Below are 27,683 nucleotides of genomic sequence, written 5' to 3' on the forward strand. Positions count from 1 at the left end.
GGATTGGAATACTTGTTCTTTTTTTCTTCTTTCTTTCCTTCCTTTCTTCTTCTCTCTTTCTTTCTTCTCTCTTTCTTTCTTCTCTCTTTCTTTCTTCTCTCTTTCTTTTTTCTCTCTTTCTTCTTTCACTACGTCTGGCACTTGTGTGTTGTTTTTCGCTGGAAAGAAAACAGGCTGTCTCCTCACGAGGGACATCTGAAGGTCAAGAGGAGGGACCGGGCGTTTGGGGATATAAAATATGGCTGAACAAGGAGGACTAATGTTACCATATTGATATTTGGACGGCAATGCTGATTTAACCTGCAGCTTCTCCATTTGCAGATCCCCGTGACATCACCAACGGGGGGTATAAGCTTTCGGGCGCCCCTCCCCCACAACCCACAGCAGACAGTCCACTAATTCCCCCACTATGAGTGCTGACAAAGGCCGCGAAGCGTTGCCACGCTTTCCGATACCCGGCGATCACGCAGACCACAAGCAGACACAGGTTCGCACACACACACGCACACACACACAATGGCCGATATCAACCTCCAGGACGTGCACGACACGTTGGTGGCAATCGCCTTTGAGGCTGGGAGCAAGATTCTTGCAGCCGACCCCAACAACATTCCCAAAGGAACGAAGCTGAACTGTGAGGCGCCTTTTACTTCTTTCCCTTCTCTCTTCTGTCAGCACGCTAACAGCCGGCGAAAGCGGTCGACCTCGTGACGGAGGCAGACCAGGCCGTCGAGCGGCTAGTGTCGACGAAGCTGCGGGAAAAGTACCCCGACTTTGACTTTGTCGGCGAAGAAACATATGTGGCTGGCGAGACGCGGGTGACGGATGCGCCGACGTTTGTGGTGGACCCGATCGACGGTACGACCAACTTTGTTCACGGCTTTCCGCACGCATGCATCAGCCTGGGCTTTGCCGTTGGCCGGCAGCCGGCGGTCGGCGTCGTCTACAACCCCTTTCTCGACACGCTGTACTCGGCCGTGCAGGGCGGCGGCGCCTTTATGCAGCGCAACGCCTCGCTGGCCCGCGACGACAGCATCGACAGCAGTCTGCGCAGCCGCATCAGCAGCCGCCAGCAGCTGCCGCTGGTCGGCCGCGGCGACAGTGCTTCCGCGCCGCCGCTGCATGGTCTCGGCACCGCTCTCGTGGCCGTCGAATGGGGCTCCGATCGCCAGGGCGCCAACTTTGACATCAAGGTCGAGACATACCGCCGCCTCGCTGCCGCCACCGAGCCGAACACGCCCAATGCCATGGTCCACAGCCTGCGCTCTCTCGGCTCGGCCGCGCTCAACCTGTGCGCCGTCGCCACCGGCCAGCTCGACGCCTACTGGGAGGGCGGCTGCTACGCCTGGGACGTCTGTGCCGCCTGGTGCATCCTGACCGAGGCTGGCGGCATCATGGCTAGCGGCAATTCCGGCTGCTGGGACCCGGCTCTGGACAGCCGGGTGTATCTGGCCGTGCGTGGCGCGCCAGCAGGTCAGCGGGCCATTGTCGAGGAGCTCTGGGGCGTTCTCGGCGACAGCAAGATCGTGTACAAGCACTAGGCCAACACCCCGGATTGGGATTCTTGGAGAGCGTGCCGTCTTCTGCCGTGTGCAATTGGCTGCTGTCGTGCATTACAGCCGGTCCGATAGCGGCCTGACTCGTATGCGAGATAAGGACTCGTGTCGGTGCGACGATGTGCGTGTGGGCGTATTATGTGCTTCCGTATGCATGCGAGATCATTTGTCATCGATAGGCCTGAAACAGCTGCGAGTCTGGTCCCTGCAGGCGAAAACAGCCGTTGCTGATGGAATGTGGAGACCTCTGCCGATTGCAGGAGCTGGACAGCTCTCCGAATTATTTTCTGTCTCGTTATCAACCAAAGGGCCAGTTAGTGACGTATGTATCTTACGTCGTGACCGACCTTTCCGTGAAACCAAGCCGAGCTCTGCAGAGACAGGAAAGTACGAAGGGCACAAAGGGCCTGCGCATGTCCACTGCGAGCAAAAGTACGAGATGGGGCAGGCATCCATCGTGTTTTGATAGCACTCTGCCGCTGTGTGCTGATTGGACAATTCGTGCAAGTGCCGAGTTGCCCCACTTTTACGGTTGTCGCTTCTGCTTTCTCTCTTTTGTCGAGATGCCAGCAGCGTTTTGCGGAAATGGAGAGGATGGAAGGGAGAAGACATGAAAAGGAAAAAAAAACAGAGAGCTGACCGGAAGCTGGCTGGAGTACTCCGTACTCCGTAGTATGACAGAAAAGCAGCAATGTCGCAGTCCGACGTTTGCGTCCAGCCTGTCTCAGCCTGGTTTTCGCTGGTGTTTATCGTTTTTCTCTTTTTCCTTTTTTCTACAATGAATCTTATCGGGCCAGCAGCTTTCCTGCAAGCAACCACACCAACCACATCAGCCAAGCCTGGTCTCGGCTTCCACCACCGGCTTTGCTCCGTGGTCGAACGGGACATGTCTTGTTCTCTCGATCCGTCCAGGCTCATCCCATCCTCCGATCCCGTCGTTCAAAATATATTGCAATATATTATAGTGTCTTGTTGTCCTCCTCTCTTCTTGCTCTCCTCCTCTCCATGCATCCCCTACTCCACTGCCACCCTATCTAAGTCTCCTTATTCTACCTCCTTTCATCCGTGTCGACAGCCTTGCGATTCCGGCCATTTCCTGGGCAAAGACTTCCCCACAGAATAAAAAGAAGTACTTTCCTGTTTCTCTTAAGCGTATACCCACCGACAGGGAAGCAATGAGCCTAATCAAGCCAAAGCCAAGATGTTCTCGCGATCCTGATGCTTTCCCCATCTTCCAACTGTTCATTCTCGGTAAGAGATCGTACCAAGGGCTGATCGGAGGAGACAACGTATGCTAACTCGATAGCTATTGTCCGCCTTGCGGAGCCCATCGCCCTCACCTCCATCTTCCCATATGCTTGGGCCTTGATCAAGCACTTCCAAATCGGCCAGGAGAGCGATGCATCCTTCTATGCCGGCGTCCTCATATCGGCCTTCTCCCTGGCGGAGGCCATGATGGGAATGTACTGGGGCGGCCTCTCAGACCGAATTGGCCGCAAGCCTGTCCTCCTTGTCGGTTGTGTGGGCACCATGTTCAGCATGATTGCCGTGGGCCTGGCGCCCAACATCTGGGTGGCTCTCGCGGGACGGGCGGCTGGGGGCTTCCTGAACGGCAACATTGGCGTCATCCAGACCATGGTTGGCGAGCTGGTAACGAAACCAGAACATGAGCGTAAGTGTCGACGTATCTCACCTGTCTTCGCGTAGGCTTACGTCAGTTAACACCATGCAGCTCGTGCGTATGCCATCATGCCGTTTGTCTGGAGCATCGGTACCATCATAGGTCCGGCCATCGGCGGCACGTTTTCCGATCCTCGCGCCTCGTTCCCCGGCGTCTTTTCGGAGGGCTGCCTGTTCGACCGATTCCCCTTTCTACTGCCGAACCTGGTGTGTGCTCTGCTGCTTTTCATCAGCATCGTGCTCGGCTACTTCCTCCTCCAGGAGACCCATCCCGACCTGCAGCACAAAGCCGACTGCGCGCCGGCAGACAATATCTTGAGCCCTGTTCTGCAGCACCACCAGCACGATGTTTACATGTCGTTTGAGACACCGCTGCTGGAGACGTCGGACGCGCTGAAGCGACCGGCCGTCGACGTGCGCACGGATATGTACGGAACATTCCAACGGGGCCGTGGCAGCCAGTGGGAGGCCGAAGGAAGCAGCTCGGCCGAATCGTCGACGGTGTGCTCCAGTAGGAGCAGCAGCAGCACCAGCCTCAACAAATACTTTGCGGAAAAGAAGAAGAGGAGCTTGCAGGCGTGTCCACCGGTCAGCATCTTCTCACGCCGAATCATGGCCGTGGTCCTGGCCCTCGCCATCTTTACGTACCACAGCATGGCCTACGACTCGACGCTGCCGGTCTTCTTTGAGGACGACCGGGTGCTACCGTTTCCTGGCAGCGGTGGAAGCGGCGGCGACAACAGCACCCAATTGCCCTCGTTTCCAGCTATGCTCTTCTACTCGCCGGGCGGGCTCGGCCTGTCCCTGCGCAGCGTGGGCATGATCATGGCCGTAGACGGGGCGATTGCGCTGTTCGTGCAGGCGGTGGTGTTCCCGCTAGCTGCAGCGTGGATGGGCGTGTACCAGCTGTTCATCGTTGCGACGGTGCTGCATCCGCTGGCTTACATGCTGTTGCCATGCCTGCTGTACGTGCCGGCCTGTCTGTTGTACCCGGCCATTTATGCGTGCATGGCCGTACGGACGGTGTTTGCCATCATCATCTATCCTCTGCTGCTGATCCTGATCAAAGAGGCGACACCGAGCGCGTCGATTCTAGGCAAGGTCAACGGGTTGGCAGCCAGTGCGGGTGCGGCCTGCCGCATGATTGCGCCGCCCATTGCGGGCTACCTGTATACAGTGGGCAGCCGGATGAACTGCACGGCACTGGTGTGGTACAGCGGCGTGGTGGTGGCGCTGATAGGCGCGGCGCAGTGCTTCAGCGTGGCGAGGCCACGGGACAGGCTGCAGACGGAACCGCAGGCGGATCCGGAAGCAGAGCTTTCCATAGAGTCGGCAGAGGTGGACGAGGATTTTTATAGCATGCGCAGCGAGGATGACTTGTGAGATAATATTGGGCAGAAATGGATTGGTTTGGGCGGTCTTAGTGTGGCGTTTTCAGCAGGACGGACTGAGGGCAAAGCGTTATAGGGAAAAAAGGTACGGCAAGGTGATACTGGTAATGGTAAAGACACGGTAAAGTAAATGATACTGTGAAGCGGTTGACAAAGAATGGTTGCTAGGAGAAGTGGCCTTAGTAATACTGGCAAGTAGGTTGATGGGCTCCAGGAAGGTGCGTTCTTGTCGGATGTAAAAATTTGAGTCGCCTATTCTTAGTCAGTTTTGCTTGAAAGAAAAGGCAGCTAAAACAAGCAAGTATTCGGCACATCAGACTCCAAGTATCTGCAACAAAGACACGATGGTGCAGCTGCAAGAGATAACGGAAGATGTAGCCGAAAAGCTGAGGCTGGGTGAGACCAGCCACGCCAGGGCAAGTGAAAAGACGCAGTCTAGGTCAACGGCAGTCCCAGCATCAGCCCCAGCATCAGTGGCCGGACCTGAGCTGCCACCGGCGATTGCGTTCGCGCATTCACGGACGGCAGACGAGGTGTTGGCGGAGCTGAACAAGTCACCGCTGTTCATGACGAATCTGGAGGACAACGACGACATAGCGGCGCTGCAGGCGCTGGCGTACGAGGGCACGCCGCTGGAGAACGCGGAGGGCTTCAAGGAGCGGGGCAACGAGTGTTTCCGGGAGTCGCTCTGGGCAGACGCGCGCGAGTTCTACGACAAGGGCGTGGCGCTGCTGGTGGCGGAGGACCGGCGACGGGCGCGGGGGGAAGCGCCGGCGAAGCGACAGAGGTCAGAAGAAGAGGAAGAGGTGGAGGTGGAGGAGGCTTCGATGGATCTGAGGGCTGGCGGCGACAGAAAAAAGGAAGAAGAGGAGGAGGCAGATCCAGACTCGCCAGAGCAGCTGCAGGTGCACCGGGCGGTGCTGGAGCAGCTGTACGCGAACCGGGCAGCATGCCAGCTGAGCCTACGCAACTTCCGGGCGTGCACGCTGGACTGCGGCGCGGCTCTGCGGCTGAACGCAGCCAACACGAAGGCTTGGTACCGGAGCGGGCGAGCGTTGCTGGCGCTGGACAAGACGGACGAGGCGGCGGAGGCGTGTCGGGGCGGGCTGGCGGCGGCGCCCGACAACACGGCACTGCAGCGGTTGGCCGTCGAGGTGGCCGCGCGCGCTCAAGTGGTGGCAGAACGACGGCGCCGTGACGAAGAGCGCGAGGCCAATGCGAGACGGCGCGAGGCTCGATTGCGGGCGGCGCTGCGAGCCCGTGGCATCCGCACGCGCACGACGGAGAAGCCGCCCGAGATGGAGGACGCGGCCGTGGCACTGACACAACCCGATGACGACGGCGCGCTCTCGACAGACGTCTCGGCCAGCACGCTCGTCTTTCCGACCGTGCTGCTGTACCCGCTCAGGCTGCAATCGGACTTTGTCAAGGCGTTTGGCGAGCTCGACACGCTGGCAGACCACCTGGCATATGTGCTGCCGCCGCCGTGGGATGGCGTCGAGGGACAAGCAGGAGCATACGGAAGCGCAGCGGCCGTCGACTGCTTCCTCGAGACCATGGCCGGCGGGCTGGTCAAGGTGGGCAAGAAGATGGGGCTAGGCCGGATCCTAGGCCAGGCACAGGTGGAGGTGGTGGATGGGTTGGTGCGGGTGTTTGTGGTGCCACGAGCAGAGTCGGAGGAGTGGGTGAAGGACTTTAAGCAGAAGAGGGCAGTGGAGGGGGAGGGGATGAGGAGGGGAGAGGAGAGGGAGGGGAGGGTGGGAAGAAGAGGGAGAGAATGAGATAGACGACAGAAGAACCACCATAATACAACTTCAATGAAGTACAGCCATCAGAAAGACAAAACGTAAATTCCAATAAATACACTCTACCAATACACAGCCACTCTTTTTGCAAACGCCTTCCTCTATCCATGTCCATTCTATCGTCTCGCCCGTTCACAAAGAGGCCTCCAGCCGTCGCTTCTTGCGCGGCCTTGCCTCTGGTTGCAGCTTCTGCTCGGCTTCCTCGTTATCGCTGCCGCTCATTCGAACCTGTGTGCTAAAGTTGACGAGCAGCTCGGCCGCGACCAAGTCGGTGGCTGTGGTCGTGGCCGTGCTGTCGTCAGAGCTGTCGGAGTCGACACGTCTAGGCGACGACAACGGCAATGGCACGGCCACAAGAATGGGCGGTGACGGGTAGCAGGTCGACGAGGAAAAGGTCTTTCCGTCGTCGTCGTCCATTGCATCCACCGTCAGCTGGCCTCGGGCCAGGGCGGCCACAGCAGCTGCCGCCAGCTCGGACGGTGGCAGAGCAGCCGTCTGGTGTTGTTGGTGTTGTTGTTGTTGTTGTTGCTGCTGCTTCTGCTGCTGCTGTCGAAGCAGAGGTGGCAGCGTGTATGGATGTCTGACCGGGCTGGGCTGAGCTGATCCGGGCGGCGTGGCCTGTGGAGGGCCTGTGGTGATGGTTGTGCGCCTGGCCAGATCGCCATCGCTGCCAGCATCGCTCGAGCTGGGGCTCGACAGGTAGGGGGGCTGGTCGTAGCGGATCGGACGGCCGTGACGGCCGTAGTGATCGTGGCGAACAGCGTCGAGTGTCGGCAGCCGTGGAAGCGCCGGAAAGGGCAGCAGCGGTGGCAGCAGATGAGCGACGGGCGGCAGCCGCTCCAGTCCAGTCGGCAGCGATGCCTGCATGGCGGTCCGGAGGCTGGGCGGTGGTCCAGCTCTGGTCAGCTCGCCTCGTCGGGATCGACGGCCGGTTGAAGGTGGATGTGCTGCTGCTACTGCTGCTGCAGACGAGAGGGTCATCGGCCGGGTCGCCAGCCGCATCCGTTCGGCCTCCCGGGTCGACGCCGAGATGATGGCCGGATCGATCACCATGCGGCCAAAGTCGGACGAGCGCGGCGGAATGCAGGCGGCCGGAAAGTCGGGGCCGAACAGCGGGATCATGGCACCGGCGATGCGGTGGCAAAAGGTCGCGCACACAGCCCGGGCACAGGCGTACGGCATCCAGTAGCCCTGTGCCATGATGGAGCCGCCGGTTATGCTGTGCGTGATCTCGCGCAGGCCGGGATTCATGTTGAGCATCTTGGCGGGCGTTGTCTGGCGCATTTGTTAGTTTTCTTCTTTCTTTCTTTTTTTCTTTTTTTTCTTTCTTTTTTTCTTTCTTTCTTTCTTTTTTTCTTTCTTTTTTTCTTTCTTTCTTTCTTTCTTTCTTTCTTTCTTTCTTTCTTTTTTCTTTTTTCTTTTTTCTTTTTTCTTTTTTCTTTTTTCTTTTTTCTTTTTTTCTTTTTTCTTTTTCTCTTTCCTCTTTTTCTCTTTCCTCTTTTTCTCTTTTCATTTCTTTCTCTCCCCCTCTTTCTCTTCTCCTTTCCACCTACCTTGCTGTAATTGCAGCACTTGAAAAAAGGCGTCATACGAACAAGACCGACATTGTAGTCCCACATGACGTGGTACTCGACATCTTCTCCCGGGACCTTGTATACATACTGAAAGACTGGCCGTAAAAACAATAGTGTCAGCACGAAACCAACAGCACCACATCTACCTCCTGTACGTGCCTTCAAAGCCTTCGCGGCCGGTCTTCTGGTGAAAGTCCTTCTTTCCGCTGGCATACGGAATATGCCGACAATACTCCTCGATTCGGCCAAACGGGAAGACGCGGAAATCTTCCACCGCACGCTTCGCCCTGGCGTCCAGGCCGGACTGGAATGGACGGAAGTAGACGGTGCCCTTTGGCCGCGCCCGCACAAATTCGGTGACTACATGGGCCGGAAGCCGTAGCCGTTGCATCTGTGGCGGCTTTGCGCCCGGGATGGCGTGGCCGGCCGCTGTCATGACCACCCTGTCGCTGTAGTAGGCTGCTGCCGGCGATTGCATGGCGACAGCTGAGCCGGACGTGGATGCTGATGACGACGATAAGGCGGACGGCGATGGCCAGCGCGAAGATGTCTCTGACGACGGCGATTCCGGTCTGCTTGACCCGGCTGGATTCAGCAGTGATGTGATGGACATGGTGTCGTACACGAAGAGTGGAAGCCGGGGGTGGAGAGAAAGACGACAAAAGAAAGCGGAGAGAGAGAGGCGAGAGGGAGATTGAAGAATAGAGTCTAAAGGATAAATGAAAAATGAAAAGTGAAAGCCAGCGAGAGAGAGACGGGGGGGTGGCGGATGATATAGGTCTCTTCTTCAGGCACTAATGCACCGTCTGTTGCGTTGTTTCTTGTCTTTGTCCCTCTCGACCTCGTCTGGTGGCAATGACACACTGCCTGTCGAAGGCAGCCTGCAGCGGTGATGAGGTGAAGGGCGAACGAGGACGGCCTGACAAGCAGACGGCTGAGGAGGAGGTAGAGAAAGACGGCAAAAGACGGAAGACGAGAGGAAAGCCGGCTGGGAGTTGGCGAGAGAGCGAGAGAGCGGATTGGAAGAGGCAGATATATAGTTGCACTCGTGGGGAAAGGAAACGAAAGAATGGAAATAAAAGGCAGCAAAAATGGGCAGCGACTCGCACAGTTGCAAAGTCACTTAAGACCCTTGCAAAAGGCCCTTCGTACCTCTTGTCGACAAGCTGCGAGCCTGTGGTCCACCTGCGTAGCCTACCACGAGGCCCAGTCTCCAGTCTACTTTCTACTTCACCCCCCTTCTCCCCGCTTCCTCACCTTTCCTCACCTCTGCTGTCCTCCGTCTTTTGCCCGAAGTTCTGCCTGCACAGACACCCAGCTGCATAGTGGAAAAGACGGTGTTCTTTCTTGTCCCCCCGCGTCTCTGTCCTGCTGCTGCTGCTGCTGCTTCTGCTGCTGCTGCCAGATATACAACTCTGCATTAGAACAAAAGTACAGAAGCACGGCGGAGAGCCACCATGTCCGGGTGGTCTCGCTACATGTGACGGTGTAGAAGCGGGAAAAGTGGGGGTTTGCTGTCCTGCTATCCTTTGTCTCTTTGGATGCATGTATCTATTCCTTGGCTTCGACCCTCTTTCGGTCTTCTGGAAGACACGCCTGGAAAGACAGGAAATGAGCAGACGCCACGCCTTGCCCGACTCTTCTCTTGGGAGACAAAAGGGCAAAGGGCGGAGTCTGTCCAGATGACCTGGATGCCCAGATGTGACAGGTAATGGCAGCGTGTCGGCAAAACCGAGGACGGAAAATGAGGAAATTGACAGGGCGGCTGGACAGAGCTATAGCGAGAGCAGCAGGCCGGCTGGGCCAGCGATGCGAGCGAGGAAGCAACACAATGAGCCGCTCCGCGAGCTTGTGGCTGTCCAGAGCTGTCTGGCCGATGGACGTGCGAGTGAGTCCGTGCAAGAGGCCACAGGATACAAGGACGGTCAGAGGTCAGGCACGGTCAACTCGGTCATGGGACAACGCGGTGAGCTGGTTGGGGAGAGAGCGCGAGCAGAGAGACTGTGACAAGGCGGTGGAAAGACAAAAGCCGGCCGGCTCAGAAGACTTTGGGGGGGCGAGACCGTGTTACGAAAAAAGTGACAAGGCCGCTGACAGGCCCCAAGGCGGCCTTGACTTATATGATCTATCAGGCAACGGGGGAAGGGCGGAGAGAAGAGCCGGGAAGAGTATTGGCCCTCCTTCGGTCTCTCGTCTATTCGCGCTGTTGGGCGTCAGGCATGGGCAGAGAGTAAGACACCGGCAATCGCTCAACCAAACTCTGCGAGCAGACGGGACGACGAAGCGCTCCAAAGCAGACTCATTATCTGTCCTGTGTCTCCGCCCTTTCGCACAAGCCGAGCTGCTCGGATACCTGCAGCTGCGAACACATCAGGAGGACTGCCTACGGGCCGCCTTGCCCATCCTCTCTTTTTCTTTTTCGCTGCTTGTTGGGAGCTCTTCCCCACACAAAAATCAAAATCAAAATCAAAATCAAATATCAGAAATCAAAAGCAAAATCCAACACATTGCCAGCCCGACAGACGAAAAGGCGCCTGCTCTGACTCGACACACGTGGCGGCCATGCCATGCGATGACCACGGCTGGGTGGAGACTGTGAAAGGAGGGAGACAAACACCGCAAGATTCAAAGCCATCTCCTCGACAAACAGACGGCTGTCCGTCCAGAGAAGTCGGTGTGGACGGCGTCGAGGCTGCAGTCTAGCCCATGCATGATCCTCCACCGACCTCTGCAAACGCCCAAGACGGCCAGGCCTGCAGACCGGCTACGTACGTGCTTGATACGAGGTGTCGGACGATGCGAAGGCGTGAGAGGGATGGGAAGTGTATAGTGATTTTTGCTCTTTTTGCTCTTTTTTTCTCACTTGCTTTCAAATCTAAAATTAGTATGGCGGCTTTCATAACTTAGTTGACCTTGTCCGTACATCTCATCTCTCGTCGCTCTCGTCGCCTCGGCATCGCCGTCATTTCAAAACGAGGCTTCTCTGACGGCATTCGCATCCTGCAGCGTTTGCGTGCCGCAATTTGACAGAGTGGCCGAGTCCCCCACCTGAGTCACACACCTTCTCCCTTGAACTATAGCAATCCAGCTACAAGTCCCTTTTGTTCCCCAGGGAGAAACCAGCTGAATGGAAGGACAGAACGCCGACCCCTGGACCAACAGACGGGGGGGTTGCAGCATTCTGTCCCTTCTCACATTCCTACCAGAGGACAGCATATACGGCCGGCTTCCAACTAGGCCTGTCAGAGCAAGGAGTGCAGTGCTAGCCTTGTCCCACTCTCCCACTGCCAATCTGCTGCCTCAAAAGGTGTCACTGTGGGTTAACGTGTTAGTCAACGGCGCTCGTCTTCGCTACGCAAGCCGTGATGACCTTGTTTTTCCCCCGTGATATCGCATCCTCATACCGGCTCGCCTTGACCTTCTCGCCTGGCCTTCCAGCCACCCCATAAATCAGAAAGCAGAGCCGCTGTCATCAAGCGGCTTGTTCCACCACTTTGGCTTTCTTCTCTGAAACTGTCGCACTGTCTGGCATGACTCGGAGAAAAAAAAACGTAAGCTTATAGGGAAACAAGAGCGACGCACACCTCGTCTGGGCATGAGACGGGCCAGGACCATTTCAACCTATCTGGAAACGGCTGTTCAGATCCCGCCTCTTGGCTCAAGAGCACGCCTTTCGCTTCGTGTCGGCGTGGTGCCGACTTCAGAGGCGAGAGCCACTACCCTTGTCGCAGCGAGAACGGGCGAAACTCTAGCAGGACCCAAATGCTCCAAGGACTGTGTCCAAGTGGTACAGAATTGGTACAGCTGTGATCCCGTGCACAGCATCACTTGTGCGACTACCAGCCTGTGACGTTGAGGGTTGAGGCCTTTGCAGAGAACAAGGTACGCCCCCCTTTTTCCCTTGTTTGCCTTTTGCCCGAGAATTGGTAGGCTTTCGCTGGCAGGAAACGGGAGAGAGAAGGTAGACAGACATGCCACAAGAAATGGCGACAGAGAGAGAGAGAAAAAGGACAAGCACTCGCCTCCGAGAGGAAAGACTGTAGGACGAAACGTGAGATACAACAAGCTGCTCTGCCGGATCGATCTATGACAAGCTTCTCCTGCCGTGCCTTATTCCGCAGTCTGGCACCTTCACGACGAGAAAAGCTGCTGGGCCAAGAAGTCATCTCGCCTGCAGCAGGATGCATTTACGACGGACTACGTATTCATGCGACCGCGGTCGCCAGCAAATTTTCTCCCAGCTCGGTACCGAATCATCTGCTCGTCGGCGGTGAGAGGTGCAAGGGCAGACACGGACCTTCTGCGAGAGACGGTCTCGTCCGATGAGCTGCAGTAAGCCCAACTTCGGCATGCGAGCTGCAGGATGATATGACGAGGATGAAGACGGCTTGGATTGTACAACCACCAACAGGCGAAAAGGGGAAAGGGAAGGGGAAATGGAAAAAGGAAATGGGAAAAAGGGAAAAAGGGAAAGCAGAAACGGGCTTCCTTTACAAGAAAAGCGACAGCGAACTCCATCTACTTATGGAAATGGTCCATATAAGTCATGATGCCATGATCTCCTGCCCAATCCAGAATGGGCACTTTCGTAGACGGTAGCAGTTTCTTATAGTTCCTCTTTTAGATCGCCCATTATCCAACGTTGCCATGTGCTGAATAATCGCCAGCCGGCCGTTACAAGCAACAGCAAGCGACGTTTGAAAAGAGGGCGGCAGATGCATCGGAACCTCCATGACACACTGGTCTGCCGTTGAAGAGCCTTCTAGGGCGGCCACGTGACGGTAGCTAGCGCGCGAAATCTGTATCTGCATCGGGTCCACTTTTATATTTACGCGTCTGATTTGCGCCCTTGGAACGGTCGTCTTGTTTACATTGCAGTCGTGCTTTCCGAAACAGGAACACCAAAATAAACACCAACAAGCCATCTTGCAAGGGTGACGACTTCCCCTGTCCTTGGAACCTCTTCCTTTCGTTCTCGACCCTCGTCGACAGGAAGATTGGGTGACGCATGATCACAACGAGGACAGGTTCCTTACGTGCCGCCAACTTTGTGCCTTTGGACCATATTCGTCGCTCTTTTTTTACTTTGTTCTCACTGCCAACTCTGTCAGCTGACCCCTCCCCGCCAACACCTCGATTCCAATTTCTGCAGCCTTTTGTCTCCAAATTTCAACAAGCCCGACCTCTGCATTGCTCCGTCTCCATCAACGCCAAAATGGACTCCGATATGGATGACTCCGTCTTTGACGTCAACAACGACTCCGAAGGCTATTCGCCCGAGCCGGTAAGGCCAGACCTCCAGCCATAGATATCATGGAATGGGCATATATAGATCTCGAAGATCAGGGCAATCCCACGATGGTTTAGACTAATGCTGAGGTTGTTTACATAGAAGCCCAAGGCAAAGGCACCCCCCAAGAAAGCTGCCGCACCGAGAGCACCAAAGGCAGCACCAAAGCCCAAGGCAGCTCCCAAGAAAGCGACAAAACTCGTCCAGACGAAGCTGGGTGCAAAGCCTGCCGCGGCCAAGAAACGGCCAGCGCCCCCGAGCGACGACGATGACGATGCCGTCGACTTGGACGACAACAGTGCCGTCAGCACCCTGTCGCAAACACCGCCCAGCGCCAAGAAAAAAGCGCCGGCCAAGAAGGCCAAGTCGGCTGGCAAGCCGCTGGCCGAAATTGCCAACGACAGCAGCATGACCCAGCTCGACGGCGTCGACGACGAGCCGGCCTCACAGGCTGCCGGGTCTAGCAAGACCGCATCCGAGATGTACCAGAAATTAACACAACTCGAGCACATCATCAAGCGTCCCGACACTTACATCGGCTCTGTCGAGCACGCCGAGCAGCTGATGTGGGTATACAACAAGGCGACCGGCCAGATGGAGAAGCGAGCAATATCGTTCGTGCCCGGCCTGTACAAGATTTTCGACGAGATCCTCGTAAACGCTGCCGACAACAAGCAGCGCGACCCCAGCATGTCAATGCTCAAGGTCACGGTGGATCGCGCCGCCGGCGAGATCAGCGTCGAGAACAACGGCAAAGGTATCGCCATTGAAATGCATCAGGTAGGCCCTAATCTGAACCACGATCGAGACACTTTCAGGTCACTCACACGCTCGCTCTCTCTTGCAGAAAGAGAAGGTCTACATTCCAGAGCTGCTGTTCGGCCACCTCCTCACTGGTTCCAACTACGACGACAACGAAAAGAGAACCGTTGGTGGCCGGAACGGTTACGGTGCGAAGCTGTGTAACGTCTTTTCCACTGAGTTCACGGTCGAGTGCCAGGATTCGGCCAGTGGAAAGCGCTACAAGCAGACATGGCACAACAACATGTCCGTCATGGACAAGGCGAGGATTACGGCCAACAAATCCTCCGATTTTGTCCGTGTGACCTTCAAGCCCGACTTCGAGCGCTTCGGCATGCCAAATGGCATCGACGACGACCTCGAGGCCCTGATGTACCGCCGTATCTACGATATGGCGGGTGTCGTGGATGGCGTCAAGGTCTTCTTGAACGGCGAGTACCTTAAGGTCGGCTTCAAGAAGTATTGCGACATGTACGCAAAGGCCATTGCCAAGGAGCGCGATGAGGAGGTGACTGGTGAAGAGCTGCCCCCGGCTGCCACCGTGCAGTTTGAGGATCCCAAAGCCCACAAGCGCTGGCAGATCGGCTTCACCGTGTCCGACGGCACGTTTCAGCAGGTCTCGTTTGTCAACTCCATTGCCACCACGTCGGGAGGCACTCACGTCAACTACATCGCCGACCAGATCTGCAATGCCCTGCTGGCCGACCTCAACAAGCGCAAGAAGGGCCATTCGCTGAAGCTGAACCACATCCGCAACCACATCTTCATCTTTGTCAACTGCTTCATCGACAACCCGGCCTTCACCGGCCAGACAAAGGAGCAGATGACCACCAAAGTTAGCGCTTTTGGCACCAAGTGCGTTCTGACGGACGCCTTCATCAAGAAGATCCGCTCCACCGACGCTATCAACAATATCATCCACTTTGCCGAGAAGAAGGCCGACAAGATGATGTCGAAGAGCGATGGAAACAGACGCTCCCGTATCAGCAACGATAAGCTTGTCGATGCTAACTTGGCCGGTACCAAGCACGGCCACGAGTGCACTCTGATCCTGACAGAGGGTGATTCCGCCCGTGGCTTGGCCATCGCAGGTCGTGCCGTTCTAGATCCTGATCGCATCGGTGTCTTCCCTCTGCGTGGTAAACTTCTAAACGTGCGCGATGCGTCCATCGACCAGATCACCAAGAACAAGGAGATTCAAAACATCAAGCAGTTCCTCGGCCTGAAGCACAAGCAGGTGTATACCGATACAAAGAGCTTGCGCTATGGACATCTGATGATCATGGCGGATCAAGATCACGATGGTAGTCATATCAAGGGCCTGCTCATCAACTTTTTGCAGGTCCAGTTCCCATCCCTGCTGTTGATTCCCGAGTTCTTTCAAGAGTTTATCACCCCGGTGGTGAAGGTCTGGCAGGGCCCCAACCCGAAGAAGCCGACCAAGTCCAAGGCGTTCTATACCATCCCAGAGTACGAAGAGTGGAAAGATGCACACCACTCGGAAGTCAAGCGATGGGAGCACAAGTACCTCAAGGGTCTGGGTTCCAGTTCCAACGAGGATGCTCAAGTGTACTTTACCAATCTGGACGCTCACTTGAAGGAGTTTGAAACCATGCAGACCGACGAGGCCCAGCTGTTTGACCTGGCCTTTTCGAAAAAGAAGGCCGATGCTCGGAAAGAATGGCTGGGCAACTTCATTCCAGGCACGTTCCTGGACCAGTCGACAAAGAGCATCACCTACTCGGATTTTGTCAACAAGGAGTTGATCCTGTTCAGCATGGCTGACAACATGCGCTCAATCCCGTCTGTCGTTGACGGACTCAAGCCCGGTCAGCGCAAGGTTATCTACACGTGTCTGAAGAAGAACATTGTCAAGGACCAAAAGGTGTTTGAGTTGGCCGGTTCGGTCTCCAAGCTGGCTGCTTACCATCACGGTGACGCGTCGCTGCACCAGACCATTGTCGGTCTGGCACAGAACTTTGTCGGCTCCAACAACATCAACTGTCTGGAGCCCAGCGGTAATTTTGGTTCTCGTCTATCCGGTGGCTCCGACGCTGCTAGTGCTCGATACATTTTCACCCGTCTGTCGCCCTTTGCTCGCCGTGTGTTCAATCCTCTTGACGAACCCGTCCTCGAGAACAACATTGATGAGGGCAGCGTTATCGAGCCGAAGAACTACGCCCCCATTGTCCCCATGGTTCTGATCAATGGTGCCGATGGTATCGGCACTGGCTGGAGCACATCTATTCCCAACTATAATCCTGTCGACGTCGTCAACAATCTGAAGCGGCGAATGGGCCGACTTGCTGGTCACGAAAACGAGGAGCTGCCCTTTGAGTCGATGATCCCCTGGTTCCGCGGCTGGAAAGGAACACCTGAGCCGGATAGCGTGCCGGGGAGGTATCGGTTCAACGGAATTATCTACCAGGATGACAGGAACCCCAACGAGATTGTGGTGTCCGAACTTCCGGTGCGCATGTGGACCGATGACTTCAAAGCCAAGCTGGAGGAGGTGATCCGTGCCGAGAAGTCGCCGTCGTGGATCAAGGACTACAAGGAGTTCAACGACCATCGGAACGTACACTTTGTCATCCAGATGGAAGACAAGCATGTGCAGGCAGCCGTTGACGAAGGCTTGATTGATCGTTTTAAGCTCAGCAAGACGGTCGGCACAACAAACCTGGTGGCTTTCGATATCAATGGCCAGATTCGCAGATACGAGAAAGTGGAAGACATCCTGGAGGAGTTCTTCAACTACCGGCTCAACATGTATGGCCTACGCAAGGTATGTTTCGCGATGGCTTCCTGCTCTGTTTGCTGAAAAGGCCTGAGACATGTGCTGACATTAATAGAAACACTGGCTCGGCGTGTACCACACCGAATTCCGTAAACTGAACAACCAGTATCGCTTCGTGCAGGAGATCATGGATGGAAAGCTCGTGGTGTCGAAGAAGAAGAAGGATGTTGTTGTGGAGGAACTCCGAGCGCGCAGTTACGAAGCCTTCCCGAAGGAGTCCAGCGACCCGAAAAAGGCCAAGACAAAAGACGACGACGACAACGAGGATGAAGATGAAATAGATGGCGGAACAGCCCGCGACTACGACTATCTTCTTTCGGTATGCATATGTCCGGGATCATTATGTATACCAGACGCAGAAGCTGACTTTATAGATGCCCATCTGGTCTTTCACCCAGGAGCGCCTGGACAGACTGAAGAAGCAGATCGATGCGAAGAAGGCGCAGTATGATGAACTTGACGTAAAGAGCGAGAAGGACCTGTGGTGCTTTGATCTAGACGAGTTCTTGGCTGAATGGGAGAACCAGCTGCAACTGGACTCCGAGATTCAAACTACGATCCGCCGCATGGGCCGCCGCACGTCCAAGAAGATCGGTGCTGGACGCGGCCGCAAAGCGCGTGCCGACGACGAGTATACAGACAAAAAGCCAGCACGTGCTCCAAAGGTAGCTGCGATGAAGGCTGTTACCGCCCCGAAGCCGTTGGAGAAGACGTCGCAGCGTTTTGCCGAAATGTTTTCTGCCAAGCCCAAAGCCAAACCGACCAGCCAGAAGATGAGTGTGGATGGCGCTGAGGACGACTTCTCTGATGACGATTTTGCGGCATTGGCGAAGCCACGGTCAAAGAATTCGGTCATAGCGGCGATCAAGGATGACGAGGACGATAAAGATGGCGTGGACATGGAGCTGCCGTCCGCGATAATGAAGAGCGATATCGCAGGCGGCGGGCGGACAAAACGTGCAGCGGCCACAAGGGCGAAAAAGTGGACCATTGACTCGGACTCAGAATTGGAGGATGATGACGAGGAGATGTTGGGCGACGTTGGGGCCATGGTCAAGGGCATTGGCCAGCAACAGCAACAACCGCCTGGATCATCCAGTGGTGGCCGGCTTAGCCTGTTTGCGATGTCACGTCCGGAAACCGGCGACAGCAGCATTAGCGGAGTCAGCTCCACCCTTCCAAAGACGACACGGCCAAAGTCTTCATCAAAGACGTTTGATTTTGACAGCCACGATGATACCAACTATGAGGCTCTCGCTCTCTCGTCTCCACGCAAATCGACCAAAGCAGACGAGGTTGATGAACTGCTTTCCGACGACGACGATGTCCGAACGGCGGCAGGGAAACCAGCGACAACAAACGCCCCGTTGAACGTGGTTCCGACCCTGGCCAAAAAGGGTCGTGGTCGGCCAGCGGGGGCCAAGAGCAAGGCCGGCAGCGAAAAGAAGGATGTGGAAGACGCCAAGACAGGACTGTCTCCAGCTGCCAAGGCATACGTTGCGAAGATGGCAAAGGCCAAGGCGGCGCTCTTCCTGAGCGACGATGACGACGATGACGATGACGATGTTGTGGTTCGGAAGAGGCCAGCACCAAAGGCCACAACCAAGACCACCAAAACAGCCAAGGCAGCCACCACGGCGAAAACGTCCAAGGTAGCCACCACGGCGAAGACGGCCCGGCCGGCACGCGTTACTGCTGCATCAAAGAAGAAGCCTGTGTACATTGACGACGACGAGGATGATTCAATGGTGTTCGAGGCCCCCGATGAAAGCGACGATTTTGACATGGACTCTGACTAAGCTGTGTCGGGCTGATTGTCGAGAGACGGGCTTCGCGGTCTCACTTTGATTTTGCTACTACGGTGGTGTGTTTTCGTGTGTATCTATCTTCCGGACTGGGTCAGGTGGCTGCAGCTTTTAGAAATTATTGCATGACAGACGGCTTTTGGAAACAGCAAATCCTAATCTCCTTTATACTACTCCGTACTGCAAATGTACACCCAATGAGGTATGATTATATGCCCCGCTCTAACGACACCAGCCGCTACGAAAGTAATGGCGGCAGATCATTCGGGGATTTCCGTTAGTGTGATAGGCAGCAAGGGTACGGGTACGTGGGGGTCAGCTGCAAGTGCGAAGCGCATGATTGATATGACTATTCGTGTGTGTTTGTATTTGCTAAATCGTTCAAGAAGACGGACGAGCTCTGAGAACAGGCTGCCTTGCTATTTCCCTGGAAAATTGTGTAGTCAAAGCGTGTCTTCCGATGCAGGCCTACGAGAATGCGGATGTCCGTTGGGAACGACTAGTATTGGATGAGTCGGTAGTCCTACCGACAATGCATGTCTGAGTTGTTGGTTGAGATGTGAGACGATAACGGTGAATGGGAGGAAGAGCGGAGATTAAAGCATAACAAAAAAGCAGCCAGCGAGGTTGAAGCTGGTATGCTGGTATGTTTACGTGCATACTGCTGCTTCTGCCTTCTCTGGAAGCAGGCCTCCTTACTTCTGTCCCGCACAGTCACCCGGCATTAGTCCTCTCAGCAAACGAACAGCCTTATCAGAGATCCGATTTATAACGAAATACAGTACAATAGTAACAGCCAATGATGCGACACTGACTGAGAATGAGGAGTCCGGTCAGAGATCGGAGCCCGTCAAGAACGTAATAGGGCAGACAATAGACACACAAGCGAGACACCGCCCCATCTGTCACTTGTTTCTTCTCTCGGTCGACTTCCACACATGACTTCGAGTCAGCATCGCCAACAGGCCTGACTTGCACAACCATCCAGGAAGAAGACAGGGCCGAGGGAAAGCTGCCACTTCAGTTGCCACAGGACCCATCTCTTCAAATTCAAAGCACAAAAAAAGGGGGATAGGAAAGAGAAAACAAATAGGAAAAATGACAAAAAAAAAACACCAGGATGCGCCTGGGTATCCAAGCCCCTAAAATGCCATAGTTCCGGAGCCCCTAGCCAATTTCCCATTGTTCCCTCCACTTCACTTGTCGTCCTCCAGCTCCTACTCGTGCGAGACCAAACTCCCTACCCCCACAAAGACAGTAGATCCCGTAATATGCTCAGACTTCTGGCGTTCAAATTCTGCTTGTTGTAGTGGGGCACAAGTTCCCACAAAGACAGCTGCATGTCTGCCTCGCAACCTTTGTTGTCCTGGTGAACTGGATGCCGACAAGTCGTCTGAAAACGGGAGCTGGGCCTTCCTCGGAAGTTCCACTCTTGTCACTGCAAGGCTTCTTTATTTTTGTCATTCCGGATTTTGTTTGTTATTTTCGATCATCCAATTCATCCTTCTCGTCCAGTCATGTATCGCAGAATTATCATAAACAGCGCTGTAGATGAAGTGGCCGCACCATAAGTGGAAAGATGCATGCTTCGGTGTATGAGTCCGGCAAGTCCAGTAGAAGCCCTTGGTGCCAAAGAAATCCGGCACAGCTTCACAACAATGCGTTGCATTGATAGCAGCTGTTAGCATAGATGATTTATCAGGACATGCTAATGCTTGACGCGGAGACAATTGAGGCCGGATAATATCCGCTCGACGTCGGTTTCCCCTCGTAACGGCTGCATCGGCTGGAGTAGAAAGAATTTCCGGCATAGAATATATGCCCTCCATCGTGAGCCCCGGGGTCTTGCTTCACCTTCGCCAACACATCAGAAGGACCTGTGCTTGCTTGTGGAAGCACCTGATCGCTTTCATTGCGATTATTCGAATGGGAAAACAGTTCAACCGGTTGGCGGGGATCATGAGTGTTGTTACAGATGGGAGCTGGGTAATACTGATATTCCTTGGTCTCGGCGATGGCCTTGACTTCGTCTGTAGACATCACTTGATGATCCAATTCCATTTCGTGCTCATGATGGTGCTGGCTCGTGTGCTGATGGTGTCGGGCGCCTCCTCCATAGTGGCTAGAGGAGCGTGGGTCGTACGTGCTGCCGTATGCCCCTGGAAGGATGGCCGAACCAGAGGATCCAAAGTCGGATCCCATCGCTTGCGATCCACCATACCCGAGGCTACCAGCTGAGCCACCTGGGCCACTGCTGGTGCTCCCTCTCCTCTCAGACTGGTAGTGACCGGGTGAGCGGCCGCGAACGATCATCTTTGCTGACTTTCGGTGAGCAACCTTGATGAATGGGTCAATCCCGCCCCCCGCGACAGCACCAACATCGGCCCATAGCTCGACTAAGAGGTGATAGTATTGCTGGGCAGCTCTACGCTTCCCGTTGTTAGCCGTAGCTTGCTTGAACTGGATCCTCTCATATGTGTGCTCAGTCGGGTACGCAGACTGCGGCGGTCCGTAGCCGTGATCGTATCGATTTGCCACCGGCATTCCAGAGTCAGTGCCATACAGGCTCATGCTATGGTGAGATGCTTGCAGTGGTTTCGCCTTCAGCCGAGTTTTGTCTGGACGGGCCGTCGGGCCCTTGTCGCGTTTCGGCGTGTGCTGAACAAGCTCGATGATGTGACTCTCATTGTCAGACACGATCGCAGAAATGCTCATTGCAAATCCATGCACATTGTGGGTTCTCCCCGTTCCGTTCTCGACGAAAGTCATAGCCGCGGAAGGATAATGCGGTGACAGACTGAAGGAGCAGATGCACGAGAAATAGTTTCGCCGGTAGCAGGTCCACTCATTGTCTGCCAAAAAGAATCCTTTGTCAATGGTGCCGTTGATCTCCAGTTTCACTGGACTGCCAGCACCTGGACCATCTGCATAGTGAAGGGTTCCGAAAGCCGTTGTTTCCGCCAGTGGCGGAACGCTCTGCAGGGACTTTGACCCAAAAGCATTGGAATCCATCTTGAAAGGTGCAGTATATGCCTGGTTGGGACTCGGTGTAGGCGACAAGGGGTTGCGTCGAAGACTGCCCGGGAAGGAAGGTGACCGAGTCGGGTGCTCACCAGATCGTCTAAAAGAAGGTGTGGTTGTCGAGTACAGTTCTCGTACTGTCACCTGAGATCCTGGGTGTGGTAACTGGACACGATGGCCTTGGGCCATGCCAGAAGAAGTGCCGTTGTTCCTATAATCAAATCGTGTAAGAGGCAAGCCACATTTGACGAAAGGTAACAGGATAGGATGTGAGTTGATAAGGCAAGCTCAGATGTATGCGTTTGTATGGGAACATGATAAAAACCGAAAGAGCCACCTACGTAGGGCCTAATCGCCGCACGTCCAGGCTAGAAAAAAGGTGCGATGAAGGGGGATAGAATGAGCCGTTGCTTTCAGACTGATAGCTGGTTGGCTGGCTGAAGACCGGGGCCTGGCCAGAAGAATACAGGTTCAGAACAGATGAGGTCTGTGCCGGGCCTTCGAGATTCAAAGGTGATGTGGTGGACTCGTGGCTGTATCTGAAATATACATCAGTAAAGACAAATTCCGCCGGACAACCCGTTAGTCTGCTGCAAATTCATGCACGCAAAAACAGACGTCGCTAACGCTATTCGTTCCCACAGGAAACACGAGCGGGGGTGCAACCTGATACAAGTAGGACGAAAAGAAAGGCTGTAACACATAACCAGTGGGGGGCGAAGAGAACTTTGAACTGTTGGGCACAAACGCCACGGGAACACAACATCGACGGATAGGAATGGCCTACAGGAACGAACACGTAGCACCCGGAGAACACCACGATAGTCACCTTCCGCCGGTGTGAATGGTAGCAATAATAATGCAGGCACGAAAAGGGAGGAGCGGGAACAAAACTTAACCGAAGAGATGGGAGGGGTGCGAAGGATGGGGGAAGAGGGGAAGGCCTTTTGTGTCGGACATCTTTGTCATTTTTTTTAGCAAGAGTCAGGGCAGCAAGTCTCCTACTTTTTTTTTTTTTTTTTTTGCTTTGCTGCCTCCCTTTTCGCTTGCCGGCTTCTTGATGATCATTTCAGAGACCGGGGATTTTTGTTCGGACATCCGTTGTTTGCATAGCCTCGCAATTGTTTTTAAAACAAATCCTCAAGGCGCAGGATGGGGAAAGCGACTAGCTTGAAGTTGCTGGCGAGAATATTGTAGGAAATTCCAATGGAACGTGGCTTGGTAGAGATTGAGTAGGCATATGACAGTGCGGTCATGGGATTATTGCAGGGCAGTTTCAGAGTGCAAAATGAGTTTACAACTGGGCAGCCCTTGTAGGGTAGAAAAGGCAGGCTTCTGGGGGACCAAAACAAGGAAACCAACGTACCGTATATCAGAATGGGCTGGTATATCGAGGTAGTCAAGCCCAGCGCAGGAGGGCGACTGCTCAAAGTCCTGCTAAATTGATAATGGTCATCAGTTTCGACTTACCCTCTTTGGTTGATATCAGACGTTCTGCACGCTTGGATAACAGTATGTATCAATGCAAAGCCGAAATTTTGTAATGTTTTGGAGGAGACGACAAGAAAGGCAAGTGAAAGAAATACAGCCTGCAAAAAGGTGCATGAGAAGATGGCTTTTTGCTTGCTATGTGCAGGGAAAGGAAGATCAACGTGGTTACTGTTGGGGTTATGGTAGGTCTGACGTCGATGGCGGTGTTGTAATCAGGCTGCCAGTAAATCGAGGAGAGAGCTCAAGTGAGAGGCGACAGTACTGCAAAGCGTGCTATTAGAAGAAAAGGGTGTCAGCGACTACCTCAGCTTGCTGCAGGGCGATCATTGAAGGAAGACGATGACAGCCAGGTTACAACATGATAAAAGTCCGCATAGAGATCGTACAGATAACTTTGAGGCATGAAGAGATACATGCGAGTAAGACAGGTGTGATCCTTTCAATTTATGCCACGAAAAAGCAACGTGGAAAACACAACGCCAAAAGAATATAAGAAAAACAAAGCCCCTGTCATATCTGAGCATTGTCCAGGAGGAGAGGGGGGGGGTTTGACTATCACGGACCATAAGTGGTGGCCCGCGACATGTGCCGTAAAAAGGTACAGCACAAAGGTGATACATCCTTCTGCACTAGTGCTGGGTGAGATATATGCATGGGAGACAGCTGCTGGCATATGGTCATCAGAGCATGTGTGGCATGTCGCACAGGCGAACACCCACATAGAGCCATGCCTCTTTTCGAGCCGATGTATCTTTTTCAGCAGATCGTTGGTCACAGATTTCCACGACCAAGATCGAGCTTTGACCTTCCCGACACCGGACAATAACGCAAAGCTGCCCCAAAAACGCTGACCAAAGAAAATGAGGTGGTCCCATGAAAAGGGGCGGGTATTTGGTGATTATCTCTTGACGATCCGATTGAATAACCCCTTCTGCGAGCACAAGGCTATCAACACTTGACAGCTTTATTGCAATTGTTTCTCTGGTCAACAAGAATTTCACTGAGTGGAGCGAGGCCCACACAGCGAGCAATTCGGAAGACCTGGACTTGGGCCGAGACAACACCATTAAAGTTGAATGGACTGATTGCATGGTTCAGAAGTGAACGAGCAAGCTTTATGCTGGAAAGAACACGCACAGATTTGGGGCAGAATCTTGAAATAAAAAGAGACCGCGTAAAGGCAAGCCAAAGGAAAAACAAACAGAACGGGCAAGAGGTGGGTAAAAAGGGTTGAGAGCTCGGAGATCTTTTTTGTTCGCGACTCACCTGTGAAACCTTCCAGTCTCTACTTGGATCCACAACACAGTAGCCTTTCCACCCCACTCTCTCCTCTCGTCAGATACGGGTGGACATTGGTTTTCTTCGGCGATTGAGAACTATCACGCCGCCGTGTCTGGCTCCAGCCTGGAGTCTGGTCGCTGCGAGCTGTTTTCCGGTGCCCGCCGCATCGATGATGTGCAGTGGCGTGTTGAATTTGAACGAAGAGTGAAAGTTTGCGAAAAGTGGAACCCGAAAAAAAACCAAACCGCGAATTGAAGGAGAACAGCCCTTGGTGGAAATCGAGAAACGATGTGGGTGGGGAGGGGGAATTGTTCAAACGAAGAGGAGGGGTTCAGTGAAGCAATGGGAAATTGTACGGGTAAGGCAGAAAGAATACGCGAGCTATTTATTATAGGAAATTCACGATGGTAGAAAGGCTGTGGGGGAGGGAGGTGCCACAACGGGTTGGCTTTGGGTTGTGTTGCGGGGGGTAGTGCATACCTTCGGAAGTTGTTGATTCATATGGGAAGGTTTATGCAATCAGCCAGTGAGGTTGTTTCGGCTGGCCTGTCGGCTGGCCTGGTGGTTGGGCTGGCTGGTTAGGCTTGTTTGTGTTGTTGTTGTGTGGGTCAGTCGACTTCGGTCAGTCTAACACAGCCTGCATCCGCTATAAGGGCGATGTGTTATCGCTTTCTTGCTGTTCAGAGACAGCAACTTGGATGAATGCGTTTCTGTCTTCTGCAAATCTGTATAGCTGGGGGTATTAGGTTCATCCTTATGGTATTTTTGAAATGTCTAGTTGAAAATGTACCTCTTCGGCCAAATACTATGTGTTGCCCTGAGGTTATGCAAAGTTATGCGAGGTTATCTGTGGTTGGCTGATCCGAATCGAGACACAAAAACCGCAACTGGCTGTCGCAAAGAAACTTTTGGACAAGCACCTGAAGCGAAACTACCCTGCCTTTGTTTTTTTTGTCTTCTTTTTGCTTTGCAGTTCTGGGTGGGTGTTTTCTTCGTGGGAGGTTTTTTTTTGCGTGTCTCGCGTTCTCTCCGATCCTGTTGCCTGTTGTGCCTCGTTCTTCCAGGTCGATGTTGTCAGCTTTTTGCCGACTGTGCTCTCTCTTTCTGGCGTTCAGTTCAATGGTGTTTACGATATGTCACGACTCGATTGTCAGGAAACCTGTTCAGCCCAATCTCCACCTGCGTCAGTAAGGAGTATCTAAATGGTGAAAACACTCGGTCGCGACAAAGGAGACCTAATTTGGTGAAGTCAACGCGTTCGAAGCAGTACTTTTGTACGCGACAATTGCTTTCGAATGTGTGAACAAGGCGACGTGTCTCTGTGTGTAACGACACAAGGGAATATGACAGGCAAGATAGAGAGGGCGGAAAAACAAGTGTCTTTACTCAAAGGGTAGTTGCTGCCTCTTTTCAGGAAGGCTGGATGCGACGGTAAAGTGCGGGTTGTGCTAAATCCTCGACGAAATCCAGCAATATGGAGCACGAGTTGGCACCAGCCTTGACGAGGCAGCCTCAGCAGTGATGGAGCAACCGCACGGGAAATATTAAGCGTTTATGATAGTTGTACACACGGGATGTGGTGGTGTATGATTGCCTTGCTTCGTTCTGTTTTCTTTTTCTTGTCCTCGCAAATGTGGTTGGACACTTGTCAATCCACGATGGTTTGATGTGTTTAACTGAAGCAGATTGGTGTTCTGTTCTCTATACTTCTCGTAGCGGGCATATTGAAAATTACCTGCGTGTTTAAGTCGAATTTTTGCTTGTCTGTCTTGAATCGTGCTTTCCAGGCGGGCGAAAACACGGACGTCGTGTTGTAGAGGAAAAAGCTATAGAGGCTTGAACATCAAGACGTTTGTATCTCGCTTGAGAAAGGCTGACCCACTGCTTCTTTCGGGCCTTTGTATATTGTGAAGGGAGTCGGAGCCAGACATATGACCTGCAGGGGAGGGGAGGACCAACGTAACAAGGAGGACAATGGAATGGGGTGTCACGAAGAAGAAGAAATCGAGATGTACGAAATAGGAAGGAACAGATAACGCGCACTTTCTATGAATGGGCGGGCACCAAACTTACGTTGTTCTCCAAATTCGGCCAAACTATGAAGAGGTTGTGCCGAATATTGCAGTTCCTTGCTTTGGGGCCTTTTTCTGACTTGGCTGGGGAAAAAAAGTAAGGTCAAGAACCGAGAGACGATAGGTATCGGTCCGGCGGTAGGTGAGTCTACCCTTCTCCTAGCAATCCGCTTTTCTTGTTGTATGGTTCTTTGGTCGGTGCTGGAGCCAGGCCACATGCATGTGCAAAGTCCCCAGATGATAAATCTGCTGGAAGAAGCAGCTAGTATGAGAAAAGATGTTGGCAAATGCGAAATGCTGGCGACAGAAAGAAAAGAGGAGGAAAGAAGACAGAGGTATGGAGAGAGGTAGCCCGTCTATATACCTTGATCCTGAGTGACAGAAACGAGCGCCACCACAAATATCTTATTTGGGAGAGGAGGTAAGTATAGAAAATAGACGGTGTAGATGGGGGTAAGGGGGGGGGGGTGTGGTTTGAGGGAACGAAGGATACACAAAGACTAGCTTTCTAGGGCGGCCCAAGAAAAAGACAGGTAGGACTGACCTGGATGTTAAGGGCCGCGGGATACGGCTTTGGGTAGGCGTCTCCAGAGCTTTACCGGGCAGGCATTGGTGTAGCGACAGATCAAGGAGGCTAAATTCTGCGATGTATTGTTGGATAAGAGAAGTTTTGCTAGAGTCAAGCAGGCGGCACAGCTATGATTTTGTTTGTGTTTTCAGAGGCCTAGGAAGAAAGACAAACAAACTTGTGCAATAAATCTGAAGATGAGCAGTAAAGGTCTTTGCTATCTCTGAATTACTTCTTGATCTTTGCACCATCCTGTATACAACGAACCTATTCTACAGTTATCACAAAACTGCAAAGTCTAAAGTGCACTATGTGAATGCTAGCATTGGACTTTCCTCCCGTTTGGTTTGGGGGAAGTACCTAAGAATTTGGAAACAGCGTAAGCTAGATCTAGGCATGCAAATTATGACATTGTCTTCTGTATCCTCGATATTTTTGCTCCCCGCCTAAAGCTTTTCCCAAGAAGTAGTGTTCTAGTATCTCTCCAAAGACCAACGAGGATACCCTGTCTACTGGAAAGCGAAACCGTCCCCCGGTCCAAATCCGTTCGC

At 53.8% G+C, this 27,683-nt stretch overlaps 7 protein-coding genes across 7 annotated transcripts; 4 read left to right on the forward strand and 3 right to left on the reverse strand.

Annotated features, from left to right (window-relative positions):
- Window positions 1-516: 516 nt before the first annotated feature.
- Window positions 517-1,541, forward strand: CMQ_4101 (inositol monophosphatase; the record flags this gene model as incomplete). The annotated part of the gene is made up of 2 exons (XM_014320039.1): window positions 517-634; window positions 697-1,541. The coding sequence occupies 2 exons, from the start codon at window positions 517-519 to the stop codon at window positions 1,539-1,541; spliced, it is 963 nt and encodes a 320-aa protein (XP_014175514.1).
- Window positions 1,542-2,731: 1,190 nt separating this feature from the next.
- Window positions 2,732-4,619, forward strand: CMQ_3346 (major facilitator superfamily transporter; the record flags this gene model as incomplete). Its single annotated transcript, XM_014319284.1, has 3 exons — window positions 2,732-2,807; window positions 2,863-3,228; window positions 3,289-4,619. The coding sequence occupies 3 exons, from the start codon at window positions 2,732-2,734 to the stop codon at window positions 4,617-4,619; spliced, it is 1,773 nt and encodes a 590-aa protein (XP_014174759.1).
- Window positions 4,620-4,971: 352 nt separating this feature from the next.
- CMQ_3653 (tpr repeat protein) lies at window positions 4,972-6,408 on the forward strand (the record flags this gene model as incomplete). The annotated part of the gene is made up of 1 exon (XM_014319591.1): window positions 4,972-6,408. The coding sequence occupies one exon, from the start codon at window positions 4,972-4,974 to the stop codon at window positions 6,406-6,408; it is 1,437 nt and encodes a 478-aa protein (XP_014175066.1).
- Window positions 6,409-6,564: 156 nt separating this feature from the next.
- CMQ_4094 (apses transcription factor) lies at window positions 6,565-7,716 on the reverse strand (the record flags this gene model as incomplete). The annotated part of the gene is made up of 1 exon (XM_014320032.1): window positions 6,565-7,716. The coding sequence occupies one exon, from the start codon at window positions 7,714-7,716 to the stop codon at window positions 6,565-6,567; it is 1,152 nt and encodes a 383-aa protein (XP_014175507.1).
- Window positions 7,717-8,148: 432 nt separating this feature from the next.
- Window positions 8,149-8,619, reverse strand: CMQ_4121 (uncharacterized protein; the record flags this gene model as incomplete). The annotated part of the gene is made up of 1 exon (XM_014320059.1): window positions 8,149-8,619. The coding sequence occupies one exon, from the start codon at window positions 8,617-8,619 to the stop codon at window positions 8,149-8,151; it is 471 nt and encodes a 156-aa protein (XP_014175534.1).
- A 4,602-nt stretch (window positions 8,620-13,221) lies between these two features.
- On the forward strand, window positions 13,222-18,693 carry CMQ_4099 (DNA topoisomerase 2; the record flags this gene model as incomplete). The annotated part of the gene is made up of 5 exons (XM_014320037.1): window positions 13,222-13,290; window positions 13,399-14,076; window positions 14,144-16,882; window positions 16,950-17,213; window positions 17,269-18,693. The coding sequence occupies 5 exons, from the start codon at window positions 13,222-13,224 to the stop codon at window positions 18,691-18,693; spliced, it is 5,175 nt and encodes a 1,724-aa protein (XP_014175512.1).
- A 1,704-nt stretch (window positions 18,694-20,397) lies between these two features.
- Window positions 20,398-21,711, reverse strand: CMQ_3273 (ndt80-like DNA-binding family protein; the record flags this gene model as incomplete). The annotated part of the gene is made up of 1 exon (XM_014319211.1): window positions 20,398-21,711. One exon carries the CDS (start codon window positions 21,709-21,711, stop codon window positions 20,398-20,400), a length of 1,314 nt encoding a protein of 437 aa, XP_014174686.1.
- Window positions 21,712-27,683: the final 5,972 nt, after the last annotated feature.

Source organism: Grosmannia clavigera (assembly GCF_000143105.1).
Source record: "Grosmannia clavigera kw1407 unplaced genomic scaffold GCSC_113, whole genome shotgun sequence".
NCBI classification, from domain to species: domain Eukaryota; kingdom Fungi; phylum Ascomycota; class Sordariomycetes; order Ophiostomatales; family Ophiostomataceae; genus Leptographium; species Leptographium clavigerum.